We start from the raw sequence: 13,870 nt of genomic DNA on the forward strand, positions 1-13,870 counted from the left end.
GCCAGCTAGCACTTAGGGTTGATCCAACAAAATCTCAGTTGGATCCTTGTGAATGGCCTTTGCTGACAGGGACCGCAGTCCCCTTTGGTAGTGCAGCAAAAATAGAGGCCTTTGGTGCTAGCTGTCCTATTCCTGTGGTTACTACTCCCAGTGCTACCTCTTCAGGCACCACCTGGCTGCTGCTGGCTTTCCTGGCCACTTATCCACAGTCCTCCCAGACTGACTCTGCATCCATCCCGGACTGCTTGGACCCAGTCCCTTCAGGTATGCCTCTCAGTCCTCTAACTGCAACACTCACCAGCCCTCTTGGTTGTCTTCCTCCTTGGAGATTTGCCTGGTGGTGTTCTCCTACTGTGTCCTCTCCTTGCTCCCATGCCTCATGGTCATTATCTCACTGTGACTTGAAGAGGGGTTCCTTCCACACCTGAGCCCAGGCCTGAGTTCACCCCCCCAAACTCCAAACTACCCCTGCTCGGCTAGCTCTGAGTATTTGAGGGGCCTGCCCCCTGCCAACCCTTCTGTTGGGGATTGGTCAGGGCCCTCAGAACATTCCAGCCAGCTCCTCCTAGACCCCTCCCAACTGCTTTTCTAATCTTCTCTAAGGGAGGGAGTCACGAGCCTGTAAATTTACCTACACCAGCACAAAAACATCCTACTCTAGCAATGCTAGGGGGTGCTACACCTTTATCTATTGTATACTCCAGATATTATATTCTATGGTTTGAGAAATTATTATTTTTTGAGTGATTTTTATATTACATTATAATATTATATATTGATTTTATATTATATTTATATTGATATTTATATTATATTCTATGGTTTGAGAAATTATTATTTTTTGAGTGATTTTTATATTACATTATAATATTATATATTGATTTTATATTACAAACTAAACGTACAACCTACTTTTTATTTGAAGAGTAAATGGGCTGAGTTTTTTTTTTTTTTTGAGAAGTTTTTCTCAGTCATTTTGAAGCAAATATTAGTTCAAAGGCTGTGCATTTGGATAATTTTCATGGGATTAAAATTTGAGAAGATGGAAGTTAACATCCATGCATAAGGCTTTACCTATAGGTAGTGTAAATATCTCCTAAACGTGCACCATGTAGGAGATATTTACTGTACGCTCAGCCAGGGACATCACTGGTGCGTGCGTTCTGAAGGAACGGTCACCCGTGACCAGCAGCTCTCATACCAGTCAGTCCACGAACACGAAAGCAAGAGGGGGGAAGATGGAAGCAGCCTCCAGCTCTGACATCTCTGTGCAGGAGGGCTTCATTGTAAGGTAAGTTTAACATAATGTGTTTGTATGCGATGCAAACAATGACTAGACCTCACTTAACAATATCATACATCCCAATTTTTTGAGATGGGAACGAAGGACACCTATTAGCAAAAGTATGTAGGTATAGAACACGCCCCCTGTCATGCCCCATTAGAGGGGAATTGTACAAAAAATAAAAAATAATTAAACCACTCACACCTGCTGTGGCGTTTTTGTTTATTTATTTTTTTTACCACTATTCCTTTTAAACTGGCTTTTGAAATGTACAGATGCTGCAATTTAGAAATTGGATGAAAGGTTTAGCACTGTGAAACACTTTTTTGAAAAATAAATTGTGCATTTTCTATAAAACTATATAGATCATACCAAAATGAGGGTCGAAAGAAGGACTTTGTTACAAATTAGGGGCAGTCCCTCAAAATCAGGGACAGTTAGGAGCTATGCAATATCCTATCAATGTCCTGGGAGTATTCCAATCGGGCTTCATTAGGTAAGTAAATGGCCTACACTTAAGAGCAATGCAATAATGCAAGAGCATTATTCAACTTTAGAAAAAGTTGTACAGTTTATTTTTATCTACAGTTGGCCCCTTATTTGCCTAGGTAGTTTTTTGTTAATGGTGAACTAACCCTTTTTTGCTTGTTGCCTGCAGCTGTCAAATACATTTAATAGTATTGCATATTCAGTAGTCTTTAGCTAGTAAAATATGGGGAATACCTAGAAATTGGCTATTCGTTTTTCAAGCAATCATTTCCTGAGTATTTGGTTTGCATCCTTACACTTTTTTTTTTTTTCTGCAACATGTTGCAGTGCTGAAGACTCTGGAATAACAATAGTTGGTGAAATGGGATTGGATCCAGGCCTTGATCATATGCTGGCCATGGAATGCTTTGATAAAGCTAAAGACGTGGGCGCCTCTGTAAGTATTTATATAAATATAATCCTTGTTTTAGAAAACCTTGTTTTAAAAGAATCTGTTGCATAACTCAACACCTATCTTGTATGTAGGGCAGTTTAGCTACATAAACTGAGCTTCGCTGCTACAGAACTGGTATGCACACTGAGTCTGAGAATAGCTGCACATACTAAAGGATTCTGAAATGGGTTTTTGCTTTTCCTAAAATTTCCCCGAAGAAATTTCTAACTATTCTTAAAGTAATCATTTCCTCCTCCTACCTATCCTGCGTAAGCTGTATAAAAAAAAAAAAAAAGTGCTTGCTTACCTTTTTTAATCTTGTCTATTCACGTGATCCTACAGCTCAGGGAGTGCTTAACAATTGCTGGGAATTCCGGGAGCCATGATGTCTCCCATAGGCTCTCATGGCCCAGCCATTGCCAGCACTCCCTTCTCTTTCCCTCACAGACACCAGGGAGCTGGAGCTGCGGGATCATGTGACTGGATTGGATAAAAAATATGCAAGGACACACATTTCTTTCTATACAGGTTAGGCAGAATAGGTAGGAGGAGGGGGAGGGAACCTTTTTAGGAAGACTTAGGCTGTTCTTTAATTTTACAAAACAAACCCAGTTTTGCCATAGCTACATAGATTTTTTTTATTTTTTTTGGTAAGGTTTACCTCCATAGTTTTACTATAGGGGAACAATAACTGATATATTAAATTTCTTTTATGTGTATTAATCCAGTTAAGGTCAAATGGTTATTGTAATGGATGCCATGGTAGACCCCATCCACTTTCCCCAACTTGTGACTAATGGCTGGTCAAACTCACACTTTGCTGTCACTGGTAGATAGTGGGGGTGCATCCATAAGGGCTCACGGGCGCCGCCCCCTCTCTTCAGCCACTCCCCTTCTGTGTATAATGGATAGAGTCATGCATTGCATGACACTTATCCATGGTCTCTGTGGACATCCCCTATTCAGGCGTCAGAGCAGCCTGGAGCCTCCTCTTCTCGGGTATCTCTTCTGCTCTAATGGCCCCTCCCCTCAGCCAGCAGCTTTCTATGAGGGCACCTGAGTTAAATCAGAGCTCAGTGTACCCATTCAGACACGGAGCCCTGACCCGACCCCGCCCCCTCTCTCCCATGATTGACTGACTGATTTTGATTGATGGCAGCGGGAGCCAATGGGTGCCAGTGGCGCCACTGCTGTGTCTCAGCCAATCAGGAGGAGCGTCTGGGACAGCTCGTAGACATCGCTGCAAGGAGAAGGGGCTCAGGTAATTGATTAGAGGGGTGCTGGGTAGGCTGCCACACACAAGTTTTTTTTTTTTTTTTATCTTCATGTATAGAATGCATGACGATAAAAAAAACCTTCTGCCTTTACAGCCACTTTCAGATAATAGTCATTTTAAAGTATTGTTTAATAATAGTAATCAAATGATGCAAACTAAATATTTACAGAAAAAGGAGTCACAACAGAGAAGCGACAATAATGTAACTTAAAAACCCAAAATGTTTTTTAAATGTGAAAATATTAAACAGAGTCCTGGTTCTGAGTTGAGTCAGGTCAATGAGCATAAGATGGATCAGTGGCTCTTATAGCTGCCACACCCTCAAATGCAGTTTCATACAGATATTAATATCTTACAATACTTAGGTTGCATTATGCTAACTTGTCTATTATTGTCCAGCATGAAATTACTGTTTAAAAGAATGCAAATATAAAGGGTATCAGATGCCTGTTTCATCTAGGAGTAGTGTCCAGCTTGTCTCCAGTCCCTTCTAGTATAGTGATGTTTGGGCTTAAAATGCTAATTGATAGGAAAATACGTCCTTATTCTGGGGATACTGTTATTCTTTTTGGAGTTTTGAAATGCTCTATAGTGTTGGTTCTCCAGTAAGAGATAGACAAAAATGTGTATTTGCTAACTGTAATTAGCCTGTTACTATTACCTAGGAGGATATCTGCTTGCTTTTCTAATTACTTAAACCTGGACTGAAGGTTTATGATGGCTCTTAAGCCTTGTGCATACCATCGGATTTTCGGCTGGAAATTGTATGATGACAGACTGTTGGCCTAAAATCCCACCATTAGTACGCGCCTTCAGACAATTGTCCAACTTTCCGCCAACAAATGTTGGATGGCAGGCTAGTAAATTTTCGGCTGACAATTGTCTGTTGTCAGATTTTCCTATCGTCTGTACACAAGTCCGTCACATAAGTCCAAAGTACAAACACACATGCTCGGTATCGGTGCTCACCAAACAAGACATTAGCAGAAGGTGCCCAAAGGGTGGCGCTCAAGAGCTGAAATTCCTCATAGTACGTCACTATGTTCATGTTTGTTAGCTGAAAATTGTTTACTGTTTGTATGTATGATCATATGACTGCTGGTTGTTCAGTTCTCAGTCTCAGAGGCTGAGCCATCGGGATTCTTCCAGAGCCTGGAGTGGCTCTGTGATCAAGTGTGACCAACATATCTTTGGCCATAGCTCTCTTTTAAGGTACAACCATCCAGGTATACACTTTTACAGACAGAAAATTTCTATTTTAATTGTATGGACCTTGACAATGCCAATTCATGACAAATAACCACACTCCTCTTTTCTGCAGGTAGAGTCCTATGTCTCCTTTTGTGGCGGTCTACCAGCTCCAGAGTATTCCGACAATCCACTAAGGTACAAGTTCAGCTGGAACCCGCTTAGTGTTCTCGTAAATACAATACAGCCTGCTACTTATCTGAAGAATGGAGAGGTTAGTGATGACCAATGATTCCTTTCATTAAAGAAAATAATGCTTTGTTGTTGTCCAGGAATAACTACAATCAGTACACTTAAATTGGCTTTTGCACTGTAGCAATGCAACACTGAAGGTATGGGCAGGACCAGTGTTAATTTTGTCGACTAAAACATTTTAGTCGACTAAATGTATATTATTTTAGTTGACTAAAACAACTGAGGTGACTAAAATGGGACTAAAACTAAAATGCCACTTTATTTAAAAGACTAAGACTAAAACTAAATTGAAATTTGACTTCAAAATTAGCATTGGTCTGTAGTGCATGTTCATACCTCAATGCCATAATAAATAACATTTGATTTTTCACTCCAGCAGTATATAATGAGTTTGGAAATTGTAGAGAAATGTTAACTAATGCATTACAATTTAATTGTACCTATTAGATTTTAGACGACTAAAATTGGTTTTATTCGACTAAAATGTACTGGATATTTTAGTCCACTAAAACATAGGACATTTCAGTTGACTAAAATGTACTGGAGATTTAGTCAACTAAATACGACTAAAACAATTGCAAAAGACTAAATTGGGACTAAAATGGCACTTTAGTTAGACTAAAACTAAATCGAAATTTGCTGCCAAAATTAACACCGGGCAGGACAGAAGGAAGGAAATGCTGAAAAAGGATTAATACCAGAATGAGTGATCTGTAGGAGAGCAGTAGTGTATGGTAGGAACATGAGGGGTGACTAGAGAGAAAAGTAGGGGAAACTGGGGGGGATCTGAAAATTTAAAACCTCTTCTAATCATGCAGGGACTAGGATCAGTGCTGCGAATGCAGTAAGATGTAAACTCACTGGACCTTCCATCCAGGGACAGGTGTTCTGATTACTATCTGCAAGAGCATAGTGCACAGAAATGATGCATCCTGTATGGATTTACGGGGCCTGATTCTGTAAAGTAATGTGTCTCTAAAATGATGCTTCTAGAAATCGAACTGCCATACTGAGGAATTATGTAGACCGATTTTTAAGTGTGGCCTTTTTCTATTCAAAAGCAGTCCTGCTGAAACAAATGTGCTCAATACAAATGCAAGGTTTAACAGGAAAGGCTTGTGTTTGATCCACTTTGACTGCAATTTAAATGTACCTCAATGGGACTTGCTTTATGAAGTAATAAAAAGCAAACTCTGAACGGTCATCTATACTACTCCGGTTAGGTCAACGGGAATCTGCTGACCTGTATTTGTGTGTTTCAAAAATCTCATCCATACGAGTTCTGATTCTGTCCCCCACTTGAATTCTATTGCCACACCACACTATTCTGTAAGTGAACTACATCCTGCTAATTGTGCAAACCTATACTGTTCTTACTCCTATTTGTCCACTGCGAAAGTGCAAAATTTAAAAAAAAGCCATCAGAAAAATGTAAAAACCTAATAAGCCATTTAATATGAAAAAAAAAAAAAATAAAAAAAAAAATATATATATATATATATATATATATATATATATATATATATATATATATATATATATATATATATATTTCACAAAAGTGAGTACACCCCTCACATTTTAGTAAATATTTTATTATATCTCTTCACGTGACAACACTGAAGAAATGACACTTTGCTACAATGTAAAGTAGTGAGTGTACAGCTTGTATAACAGTGTAAATTTGCTGTCCCCTCAAAATAACTCAACACACAGCCATTAATGTCTAAACCGCTGACAACAAAAGTAAGTACACCCCTTCAGTGTTGTCACATGAAAAGAGATAATAAAATTATTTACAAAAATGTGAGGGGTGTACTCACTTTTGTTAGATACAGTGTGTGTGTGTGTCTGTATGGTGTTCTATAGCTACCTTTTTGACATATCTATTGTCCTTTGCGCCACGTGGACAGTCGTCAGCAGTATCTGATAGTGTCTAGGCAATTTTGCAAGTGTCCTGGTACATTTTCACAATAGTCTCATATCTTTTAATAAAATCCTAACTAAAGACATTTCACTGACCGCCATTTATTGAGTTCCATTGATAAATAGATGTGCACAGGCAGACTTTCCCTAGTTATAACTTTTTTTCTTTTAATGTTTTATTTTTTATTTTTTTGTCTCCTAGGTTGTTAATATTGCAGCTGGAGGCTCACTGCTGGATTCTGTTACTGTCATGGACTGTTTTCCTGGACTGAACCTAGAAGGCTTCCCAAACAGGGACAGTACCAAATATGCAGAACCCTATGGCATCCAGTCAGCCCATACATTAATGAGAGGGACTCTAAGGTACAAGGTATGCTGTTTCTCTGCTCGTTGTATTAGAAATAGACATCTTAACCAGCTATGTACATCCAAAGAGTGAACCTTTAATCACAAGCTGATTGCATCAGCAGCAGTCTGCTTGTGCGGGTTTTGAAAGTGATACCGTAGCTCTGGAGGTGCAGTATTGATTTCAAAGAGACAGCAGTATGGTTCCACTCCCTCCTCCTGTGGTTCCCAAGCTCTCTTGCTCTTACAAGGAGCCCAGGAACGCAACCGCCAGCTAGGGGAGGGAGAGCATTGTGAAACCGAGGTAAATCCCTGCCTCGATCTCACAAACCCCTTGCAATAGCAATCAAGTAAAAAGAAGAGAAAAAAGTTTAAAAAAATAAAATCATAATTATACTTAAAAAAAATTTAATTGAATATTTTCAGCTGTGAATCCCATGGCTGACGGCAGAGATGAGTCAATGGTTGTTAGATGCCAGCCGGTGCCAATACAAATCACAGACAAAAAAGTACCCAGAAAACGCATGTCCATTTTTTGGTGCGTCTCCTTTCAAGCCTATGGGGTACAAAATCTGGCTGCATCACACCAAAGCAGTACCAGGACCCTTTTAAAAAATCGGCCTGTGCAGAGTTGCATTGATGTGAACAGGATCCATCGAAAATTATGTGATTTACATAGTTCTGCAACTCCGTGCAACTGAAAACGTACTAATGTGAACAAGGCTAAAATTGGTGTTTGTTTATATTTTTTCTGTGGTAGAGATCTGGGAGTGATCCTTATCATAGAAAGCAACCACCAAATTAACTGCTATAGATTTGTTTGTTCCCCCTTTTATTTTTAATAGTGAGCAGCACAATGAGTCGCTTTTTTAAAATAAAATTTATCAAAATGGGGTATTTCTTAAAATCAAACCAGACCAGGGATTAATTTACTGATTTATACATACAGATGTGTAAGTACTAAAATAGCAAAATAATCACATTTTAAAAACCTGATCCCAGTATGGTAAAAACATACTGCCAATGCATTCCTATTTAGGAACAGCTGAATTTTGATTATTTTACTGCAAACTGTTATAACCTGTGTGAATTAGGCATGTTCATCTACATTACTGTATTTTCTAATACATAACTTGACATGTCTGAGGGGGTGCTTTACTAAAGCCATTTTAAGTTAAGTGAGCCTGCCTGTGCCCCAGTCATGTGCAGGGGAATTTAAACGATTCTGCAATTGATTGTAAGTCTGCAGTTTTTGCAGGTACTGTATAAGTTATCACTTTAGTAAATCAGTTTGATCTGAATCATGGGTATTGTTTTTATAAAAAATGTATATGCATGTTAGTGATATTATTTTGTAGGATTACAGAGGCTCATCCAGGTAATAGAACCCACAACCCATTGGCATATTACTGGTTAATGGACACTTAATCCGTAGACCTACAACTGCAATGGAATCACGTTTCAGCGTACACCTGTTTCCTGGCTAGTCTTGTAAACTATTTAGCTAGCAGGTATGTTTGGCCGGATGTTAGACCAGCGCTAGACCCATAAGTGCTCCATTTGTCGGGGTCTAGTGATGCACATGCTGTTATAAAGGAGAGGCTAACAAGTAACATGTCTAATCCCTTGCAAAAAGAAGTTGTGCTCTCCTAATGTTTGATGTTGCTTGAAGGTCCTATTAATTGTTTCCACAGGGATTTGCTAAAGCAATGAGTGGCTTTGTCAAGTTAGGACTAATAAATGGAGATCCCTGTCCATTGCTAGCTGTGGATGCTCCAGTAGTAAGTTGGGTGAGTAACTATTCTTATTACACTTTATATGTTTCTGCACCTAACTGAAAGTGGACATAATTGTATTTGTAAAAGCTGATGATTAGCTAAAAAAATTAATCTCTAAAGCGTTAGATGATACTTGCCTGTAATGAGGTATGTCCCACATTGTGCAGGCTGCTGAATCCATCTTTGCAAGGATGCTGGTCCTCCTTCTGTCTCAGAACTTTCAGCAATGCAGGATTGATAGCTGTGGGACTTTAAGCGGAATAACAGTGAAGATGGTACAATGGCAACCTGCCCCCTCCATTGAAAAAAGTTATTTCGTTGTTTACTTTAAACACACAGTGACATGATCTTCTCCCTCATTCAGAACATAAACGATTAAACCTCTCAGTGGAGGAGGGGGACGTTTTGGCCATCCTCACCGCTGTGCCCAAAACCAAAAGCTATTATCCCCCATAGCACAAGAAGCTCAGAGAGGAGAAGACCGCAAGAAGAAACAACAAGAAGCACCTTGCAGAGAAACGTTCTTCAGGATTCAGCTGCCTGCACAACGTGGGGCATGGCCATATTATTAACATGCTGTGACATTGTGACAACTTTTTCCACGTGACCCCCTTTGTCCCTTTTGCATTTCCTATCTCATATTCCTATAATAGGAGGTGCCAAAACCTTAAATTCAGATTTTTAGATGATTGCTTTTCTGTTTCAATATGTTTATTGTGAGTTTTTGAAAAAACAGTAGTAAACAAGAGCATAATCATCTCCTTGTGAGCCCTCGCAGGGGCCACTAATCATTAATATAAATCCAAAGGGCTAACCATCACAATATATTTCTAATAAACACAGGATAATAAAGTGAGATGAGTAAAAAATGGAATCCAGACTGATTCAGAGTCAAACAACTCGTCTCTTAATTATGTTCTGCGAGTAAGCCCTGTTCCTGCCACCCCCGTCCATGGGAGGTAGCAGTTTGTAATTAGCAATGGGAGAGATTACTAATGAGAGAGAAGAGAACTAGAGAACAGAAGAAAGAAGGGTAGGGAGAAAGAGAAGACAGAAAGGAAAGAGAGAAAAAAAAAAGGGGGGGGGGAGAAAAGGAAGGGGGGAAAGCTCGGGCTCGGACGCTCCCCCAAAAGGAGAATTCAGACCAAGCCCAGGCATGCCGCCTGGAGCGTGGGGAACTCATAAGAGATCCACGGCTCCCAGATCTTCAGAAATTTAGCATGAGAGTCATGGACAATACTGGACATACGTTCTTGAAGTAACATAGCAGTCATACGTGTCTTAACCCCTTGAAAATCTACCCGTTGTGACTTCCAGGCTTGGGCAATGGTCCGCTTGGCCGCTATAAATAGATAGGCAGCCAGCTTCTGTTGAGGGCCGCGCAGGCCAGGCACCGGGCAGTGTAGGAGAGCTAGCCTAGCGTCCTTCCGAATCGTTAGATGAAAGAGTGTCTGCAGTAAACCAAAGATCCTAGACCAGAACCCCACCAACCTTGGGCAAGCCCACCAGGTGTGCATGACATCACCTCGCTGACCACAGTTGCGGAAGCATCTGTCAGTACTCCCAGGGAACGCCCGGGCCGTGCGGGCAGGCACCCAATACCATCGGAACATTACTTTATATGCGGCCTCTAAGGTATTTGTGTTGAATGAACATTTGGCGACCGTGTGCCAGGCTCTGTTCCAATCCTCAGGGTCTACTGGGGCCTGAAGGTCCTTTTCCCATTGAGTCATATAAGAGAGGGGTGCTGATGGCGGGCGACCATTCAGGGAGGCATAAATGGCCGAGATGAGGCCCGGGGACCCTGGGGAGTGATGGCATGTATGTTCAAAAAAAGTTTTTTGGAAGGGATAGGTGGACGTGCGGCGCAATGCCCCAATCCAGTGCTTTAATTGGATAAAGTGATAATGCTCCGTGACCGGCGCCCCCTGCGCTTCCCTGATACTCTCCCAGGAGGGGAAAGAACGTGAAGATAGACAATTTTGAACTTGTGGGTAGCCATGCGAAGACCACCAGGAGAATGCCTGAGGCTCCACATGACCGGGAAGGAAAAGAGGGTTATGGGTGATGGGGAGTAGGGGTAGGAAGGGAGACATCAAATTGTTAACCGATCGAACTGAGTCCCACACCTGCAGACCATGAAGCAGCATGGGGCTTAGAGAGGGAGGGCGTAGATTCCTGGGGAGCCATAGGAGTGCCTGAAGTGAACACGGGTCAGAACCAGGTACCTCAAGGAGCACCCACAGAGGAACATCCGTGGTTGCATGAAGCATGGTCAATGGGGAGATCTGGGCAGAAACATAGTATTTAGAGATGTTGGGGACCCCCAGGCCTCCCCGGAGCCTATGGGTAGATGATTGCTTTTTAGCATGAGGTGCAAATGAATAGCGAAAAAAAATGCGCTTTTTTTCCCATTTATGGAAAAGTGTTCTGTGAATTAGAATAACTATTCATTTGTGGTGTGTTTTAACCACTTGCCGCCCGCCCTATAACAAATAGACGGTGGCAAAGTGGTTGCAAAATCCTGACCGGACGTCATATGACGTGATCAGGATTATTATCGCGGCGATCGTTGTTGCGGGGTGTCAGTCTGACACCCGGCAACTACGATCTCGGTAAAGAGTCTCCGACGGAGACTCTTTACCACGTGATCAGCCGTGTCCAATCACGGCTGATCACAGTGTAAATAGGAAAAGCCGGTGATCGGCTTTTCCTCACTCGCGTCTGTCAGACGCGAGTAGAGGAGAGCCGATCGGCTGCTCCTCTGACAGGGGGGGTCTGTGCTGATCGATTATCAGCACAGCCCCCCCGAGGATGCCCACACTGGACCACCAGGGACGCCACCAGACCACCAGGGATGCCCAGGACAAGGTATGCCACCCTAGACCACCAGGGATTCCAATCAGTGCCCATAATGGATGCCAATCAGTGCCCACAATGGGCATCACTGATTGGCATGCATTATTGATTGGCACTGATTGGCATCCATTAGTACAATATATTATAATACAATACCGCCTATCAGTTCCCATCTGTGCCGCCTATCAGTGCCCATCCATGCCCACCTGTGCCGCCTACCCATGCCCACCTGTGCCGCCTACCCATGCCCACCTGTGCCGACTAACCCATGCCCATCCGTGCCAGCTATTTGTGCCACCTATCAGTGCCCATCCGTGTCGCCCATCAGTGCCACCCATCAGTGCCGCCTATCAGTGCCACATATCGGTGTCCATCAATGCCACCTCATCAGTGCCACTTCATTGGTGCCACCTCATTGGTGCCCATCAGTGCAGCCTTATTGCCCATCAGTGTAACCCTCATCAGTGCCCATCAGTGAAGGAGAAAACTTACTTATTTGCAAAGTTTTGAAACTGAAACAAAAAAAAAACATTTTTTTTATTTTTTCAAAATTTTCGGTTTTTTTTAATTTAGCAAAAAATAAAAACCGCAGAGGTGATCAAATACCACCAAAAGAAAGCTCTATTTGTGGGAAAAAAATGATAAAAATTTCATTTGGGTACAGTGTAGCATGACCGCGCAATTGTCATTCAAAGTGCGACAGCGCTGAAAGCTCAAAATTGGTCTGGGCAGGAAGGTGTTTAAGTGCCTGGTATTGAAGTGGTTAATAGACCGTAAAATCACAGATAATAGGGCTTGCTTATATTAAAAGAAAATGGAGACGTGCACACCAACCATTAATATCTTGTTTACACTAGTCGGATCACATAAACTAGCTTTGATAAGTTGCCATGGGAAATAGCTCTGTTTCTTCCTGCATTTATTACTTTTAGATCAATCAACCTAGTGTAATTTTTAACAGCTGTACACAGTTTAACTAACCTTCTCTGCATTGCTTTAATCAATGATGACATGCAGAGAGAGCTCATCTGCCATTTGCTGAAGGTTCCATCCTCCACCAGTACTGGCCACATCAAGGAAATGGTGTACGACACGATCGGAAGGGATGACAGCAACCTGGAAGCCATCGAGTGGTAAGGGCAGTTTTTATTACTACTGTTTACCCTGCTCATCATTAGGAGAGCGAAATCTCTTTAACCGCTTAAGGACTGCCTCATATACGTCGGCAGAATGGCACGGCTGGGCACAAGCAGGTACAGGTACGTTGCCCTTTTTGTGCCCAGCCGTGGGTTGGCGCACTCGCAACCCGGTCCTGAGCTCACCGCGGACCCGATTGCCGATCGGGTCACAGAGCTGAAGAACGATGAGAGGTAAGTGTAAACAAACCTCCTTGTGCTTCCTAGTGAGGCTGTCACTAATCGTCTGTTCCCTGTTATAGGGAAAGACGATCAGTGATGTCACACGCCAAGCCACGCCCCCTACAGTAAAAAGACACACAACCCCTACACTGCCCCCTAGTGGTTAACCGTTAACCGCTTCACTGCCAGTGACATGTTTACAGTAATCAGTGCATTTTTAATCGCACTGATCGCTGTATTAATGCCAATGGTCCCAAAAATGTCGCAAGTCACAATAAAAGTCGCTGATTGCCGCCATTACTAGTAAAAAAATTTTTTAATAAAAATGCCATAAAACTATCTCCTATTTTGTAGACGCTATAACTTGCGCAAACCAATCAATAAACGCTTATTGCAATTTTTTTAACCAAAAATATGTAGAAGAATACGTATTGGCCTAAACTGAGGAAAAAAAAATGTTTTTTATATATTTTTGGGGGATATTTATTATAGCAAAAAGTAAAAAATATTGAATTTTTTTTCAAAATTGTCGCTCTATTTTTGTTTACAGCGCAAAAAAATAAAAACCGCAGGGGTGATCAAATACCACAAAAAGAAAGCTCTATTTGTGTGAAAAAAAAAAGGACGCCAATTTTGTTTGGGAGCCACGTCGCATGACCACGCAATTGTCAGTTAAAA

The 13,870-nt window shown here is 41.6% G+C and overlaps 1 protein-coding gene across 1 annotated transcript in view; it reads left to right on the top strand.

Moving 5' to 3' along the window:
* AASS (aminoadipate-semialdehyde synthase) overlaps nt 1-13,870 on the top strand; it is a 156,525-nt gene that overhangs the window by 124,836 nt on the left and 17,819 nt on the right. Inside the window, exons 17-21 of the mRNA XM_077472495.1 lie at nt 2,102-2,210; nt 4,805-4,945; nt 7,055-7,222; nt 8,892-8,987; nt 12,852-12,967. Of these exons, the coding sequence (XP_077328621.1) occupies nt 2,102-2,210; nt 4,805-4,945; nt 7,055-7,222; nt 8,892-8,987; nt 12,852-12,967 (630 nt within the window). The remainder of the gene's footprint in view (nt 1-2,101; nt 2,211-4,804; nt 4,946-7,054; nt 7,223-8,891; nt 8,988-12,851; nt 12,968-13,870) is intronic.

This window comes from Lithobates pipiens, unplaced genomic scaffold (genome assembly GCF_037356315.1).
Source record: "Lithobates pipiens isolate NorthernLeopardFrog02 unplaced genomic scaffold, aLitPip1_a1.2 Scaffold_8, whole genome shotgun sequence".
Classification (NCBI taxonomy): domain Eukaryota; kingdom Metazoa; phylum Chordata; class Amphibia; order Anura; family Ranidae; genus Lithobates; species Lithobates pipiens.